General features: G+C 34.0%; 1 protein-coding gene across 1 annotated transcript in view; it reads left to right on the top strand.

Annotated features, from left to right (window-relative positions):
* Positions 1-5106, top strand: part of LYAR (Ly1 antibody reactive) — a 9647-nt gene extending 4541 nt beyond the window's left edge. Inside the window, exons 4-8 of the mRNA XM_009709397.1 lie at positions 458-541; positions 2229-2565; positions 2791-2895; positions 3813-3898; positions 4215-5106. Coding sequence (XP_009707699.1) covers positions 458-541; positions 2229-2565; positions 2791-2895; positions 3813-3898; positions 4215-4349 — 747 coding nt within the window. The 3' untranslated portion in view covers positions 4350-5106. The remainder of the gene's footprint in view (positions 1-457; positions 542-2228; positions 2566-2790; positions 2896-3812; positions 3899-4214) is intronic.
* The last annotated feature ends 316 nt before the right edge of the window (positions 5107-5422 follow it).

Genomic DNA, 5422 nt, shown 5'->3' with positions numbered 1-5422 from the left:
CTTTCAAATGTTTGTATTGAGATATTTGCTTATATTTTACTTTTCTGTAATAAACTAAGGTATCCATTAGGAGCATGACCATCTGTCCAGTACACAAATAAATAAATAAAATCAGATACTTAATGTTTTAACTCACGGGAACAGTCAGATGGTTTGGTAGGACATTAACATAACCAGCTGTATTCAAAAGCTTGAAGATTATGTTTTCTATATATTTACCTTTTTCTGGATTACTATTGGTGAGGCAATTGAGAGGCATGGTGTAGCCTCGTAACAGTATGCAGGTATTAGGCGAAAAAATTTAGCATGCACATTTAAGAGATTCATAGAGAGTAAACAGCTAACAAGATCTTAATCAGAAGAAGGGAAAAAATAAAAACGAGAACCAAATATACGATAATCAAGAAAAAAAATCAGAGATGCACCTTTTCAGCTATTGTTGTTTTTTCCTGCACAGAATTGGATGAAGAACAGTTTGAGAATTACTGACAGCACTTTGCAAGACCAGGTGTGGGATATTTTCTCTGAAGCAACCAGAAACGTAAGTTAAGTTAGAGGTACAACATTGTACAACAGCAATGTGGTCAAAAATGCCGGGAGGAAAACCTTTCAGTCTCACATTGTAGACGTGAGCAGAAATACTGTCTTCCATTGTTACAGTGGATTATGTCATAATGTAATATTCCTAGGCTAAATTGCTAATTTGTGGAACATACTGTTGCTGAAGTAGTTGTGCATATTGGGCAGGTTGTGATTAAAACTTGGACGCAATGACATGGTTGTGACTCCATAATCAGAAGGCTAATTTTACTTTATTCTATGCTATTAGTACATAAGGAAAGGAAAAAACACTACCCTTTATCTTTGGTTCCAGTCTTTTATCACACACTAAGAAGGAATAAAACATTGTCTTTTCGCAACTTTATTGGCCTCAAATTTGTATGTATTGGAGGGGGAAATTGACACCACCTAGTTTACCTATTTTATTAGTGGAGTGAGATGACATCCTCCAGTTTGTAGTGCAAATTCCTCCCACTTGGGTGTCCAAATCATGGACTCGCACTGACTTTTTCTCAGTGCCTAATTCTTTGCTATTTCACTACTAGCTTAGCATATTTTGATTGTGTGTTTACATCTATTACTGCTACTAGAAAGCTGTTACAGAAGCTTACTTCTCGATGTAAAGATGCTCTCCCTCTCCCCGCAGCTTCTTTTGAGGAAGAATGCAGGCATAGCTTTGACATTAATCCCTTGTTAATCATACTTCGTGTTCCTGATTTGATGGTTCCAGTTAAATCTGTTGGTAGTTTTTCTGAAGAATCCAAATATAAGACCAGGAAGGAAAAAAATTTTTTAAAGGATATGAACATAACATAAACTCTGGGCACTGAATTTCAAGTACATTGTCTTGCTGGAACATTAATTCTGAGTCGATACAACTTCACTAAAGTCATAAGCAGTTCCCTCTTGATTTAAACTGATTTTTTTAAAAAAATCTTGAATGTGAACAATTACTTTATTTAAACACACATAAAGAATATGTTGCTATGAAATTGCTTGTATAAATATGTATTATCTTTCTAAATAGGCACATTAACATTTCAGTAATTGTATTTCACTTGTAATTATTAAAATTGAAGTTTAAATATAAAAATGTTCATTAATATATTAATTCTTCTACAAGAAACTTATTATAAGCCTGGGAACATTAAAAGAAAACCAAATATGTTAAAGTGAGAAAAGTACAATTAAAACAACCAGCAGTGCCTTTGTTGACATCATGCAATAGTAGTTTGTTGTCCCAGACATATCCCAAGACAGGGGATGGCAAAGCTAAGATTATTACTCAAGGGCTGTACATTTGGGAATAGGTTCTGTATCTTGCTGTAATATGCTGTATTTTTGTCTGCGTAAATCAAAGAGTTATCCCTTAATTACATTTAGCAAATATGGTAAAAAAACACATAGTTATTTCAAATAGAAATTATATGTGTTGTAAGATAACATTTCTTCTGTGATGTTAAGGTAATTAGCATTTAGGCTGTTAAGTTAAAAGAAGAATCAGCCATACTATTAAGTGCTGTTTCTCAGGTAACTGGTGTCACCACGTGTAAGCAGTTTAATTGAATTCAGGATATTGGTGTTCTTCATGAATGATGTAGTAGAGAAAAGTTGCAAAGTCAAAAAAGGCATGTAAAAAATTGTAATAATCTGTCTTTCAACAAAAGATTTCAAGTGAAAAAGAACAAGACAAACCACAACAGAAGGAAGAGAGGCAGTCTGCAGAAACTCGGGAAGAAACAATGGTAGAAGAAAATGGAATTACAGATGATAAAATTGAGAGGAAAAAGAATAAGAGAGAACGAAAAGAAGAGAGACAAAAGAACAAAAAGAAGGAGAAAAAAGACTTGAAATTAGAAAACCAGTCAGAAGTAAAGAAGGGTAAAAAGTCCAAAAAAGGAAAGGAGAGCTTGGAGAATGAATTTGAAATAAATGGAAATGGCCATCAGAGTGAAATAGAAGAGGAAACAAATGTGAAGAAACGCAAACATAAACATACAGAAGGTATCCATCTGACACCTTATAGACTTGTTTGTTTTCAAGATGCTTTTTTTCAGTGCCTTAAAGCTCAATAATTTACCTCAGCAGAATTTTTTTAATAAGTTACATATACAAATTAGATTATTAGCAAATACAAACTCATTACAAGAACAAAAAATTTAAGTCATGTCAGAACTTTTCTTCTACTTTTATAATTTTTTGTGTATGTGTATCCAATTCCATCTGTAGAGGAACCTCGTATCACCTCAAAGAGACTGAAAACTGAAAACATTTCAGAAGACATGGAAACAGAAAACACCAATGGCAACGAAGAAAATGTGGGAACAGATAAAGGTAATCTTAAAGAGGGAGTTTAGATAGAAAACTATTCTGCAAAAGACCTAGTGCAGAATGTAAATATGGTGCTTTTGCAGCAAGCCATGAAATAAATTGTGCCTCACTATATATATACATATGTATATTCAGTATATATCTCTATTCCAGAGTAAGTAACCTGTGCTACACTTAACACCTGATGCTGAATTACTTCTCTCATTTATTGCTTCTGCTGTGCTGGCAACCTTTGGCTACACTTGCTTTCACTGGGCAGTGAGGCATTTGGCATGTTTGTTTCACCACGACAGGTCTCTTCCCTGCTGCCATGCACATTAACCAACATAGAGGAAAAAGGGTAACGGCTCTCTCATATCACTTTGTATCTCATATCCCCATTTTTGCTCAGTGAATCGTAAATTGGACTTTAGCTGTGTTGGACCTTAGTTTACACTTAGATAAACCTACTCATGCCTAACATCCAACATGCTATTACTGCTGGGATGTCTGTACTTGAACATAGGGATTGTTTATTTGGAAACTACCAATTAATGACCTCTGAAGTGGGTACTGTGTGAAATTGATTACCTGTGCTGTAAGGGTGAGGAGGCAGGGTCTTCCCAACTGCTTCCTGGTGTTATGTAAGAGTTGCTGCTTAATGGCTGAAACACAGAAGTGAAGTAAACGCAATCCTGACGCTAGTTGTTCAAGTAGTATGTTGGTTCTTCATGTCTATCCTATTCTAATCTTCAGAAACAGCCTACCTGACTTTATGCTTAAGACACCGTACTTAGGGTGTAGGGTCAGTAAGAGAACAACTGTTATGGTAGCTGAACTGTTTTCAAAATTAGGAGATTGAAGTCTGGTTTCTTACTGGAGAAGAAGATCTGGAAACACCTGATTTTACTAATGATGTTGTACACCTAATTATTTTCTAGGTAAATTCAACTGGAAGGGAACCATCAAAGCTGTTCTGAAACAGGCTCCAGGCAATGAAATTTCAATTAAAAAACTAAGAAAAAAGGTACTGTACAACATGGGGTTTTTTAATTTCCTTTGGTCTTGTGAATTTCTTTCTGTAATGCTTAAGTTCATAAAATCTTGCCCCACATAAGCAAAAAAGTTTGACATTATTTAACAGAATATCAATGGACAGGATGTCAACTGAAGGACATGTTCTTTATTGCTTACTGGACTACAGAAGAAATTCAGTGCTAATTCTGCAAAGGAATAGCAGCATAATAGATTCCATGCTACTTTAATACAGTAACATGAATGTATTACTGCTTAAAGTCGAATCATCTTTACTAACTCAAAACTGTTCCTCTGTCTTTGTGCAGGTTATAGCTCAGTATTACGCAGTAGCTGGTGAACATCACAAATCAGAAGAGGATATTCTAGTCACATTTAATAAGAAAGTGAATAACAATCCCAAATTTAAAGTTTTAAAGGACAAAGTTAAACTCCTGAAATAAGAGTTTGCATAATTTTCATAACGTTTGCATTTTGATCTTGCAGACTGAGTCAAATTCTTCTGTCAGCTGTACAAATACCATGCACGGGTCTCAAATTTAAATCGTGTATGTGAGAGCAGAATTTAACTTTTAAGACTGGATTCCTCCTCTTTTTCTAGATTTACCACAGAACGTTTTCAGACATTTTATTTTTTGATTTTATAGAAAATGTATATTTTTTGGTACAAGTTTTAAGAGGCGTTGGCAATAATTGCTGTCTACTGTATTAAAATTCTTCCAGTAATGGATATAATTTATAGGCATGAATGTTTATCAGGACCTGGGTTGTGTGGTTTTTTGCAGAAACTATTCTAAGAGCAAATAGGATTTTCATATTCAAAAACCCCACCATGGAATAAATGTTTTGTTATGCTAAAATTCAAAATAGTATGACTGTTACCCCTTTATGCACTGTAGCTAGTATATGCAGACTTTAGTAACCTGTTAATTCTGTGTTGTAAAATGCATAATTAAAGTGTCTGTCAAGTTTGCGCATGTAATATTGCACATTCAGTGAAAATATAAAGACTGAGTTACCTGTATATACATAGCTACCGAATGTTTTAATTAGTAATGCAACTGACTTCAGTATAAGTGGTCACATGGACCAAAAATTGATTGATGAAATAAGTTACTTTAAACCACCATCTTAAATATAATAAATCTTGCCACTTTATGATTATATAATAAATCCACAAATTATACAAAATTTCAAGAAGCTGTTGCATTGCAGTCACCCCAACAATTTAGGCAGGCCAGAAATCTTACATGTATGAGAGACAGAGTTGCCTGGGGAATGTTACTTGAAGTTTATAGGATTTTAATAAAATGCAAAATACTTACAGATAGGGAGTTTCCTACCATGAAGTAATCTGTTAAAAACAGTGGTAAAAAGCCAGTGAAAATTTCTTGCAGTAGATAATATGGTATTTTGGAAAATTGTATAGTGATTTCAAGCAGATACACTTTTATAAAACTCCATAATGAAAATATCTGAATTTGTAGAAATATTGAATATATTGAAAGTATAAATA

The sequence above is a fragment of the Cariama cristata genome, unplaced genomic scaffold (genome assembly GCF_000690535.1).
Source record: "Cariama cristata isolate BGI_N322 unplaced genomic scaffold, ASM69053v1 scaffold19550, whole genome shotgun sequence".
NCBI classification, from domain to species: Eukaryota; Metazoa; Chordata; class Aves; order Cariamiformes; family Cariamidae; genus Cariama; species Cariama cristata.
Note: the sequence above shows the minus strand (reverse complement) of the source record. Positions and strands in the feature narration are given on the sequence as shown.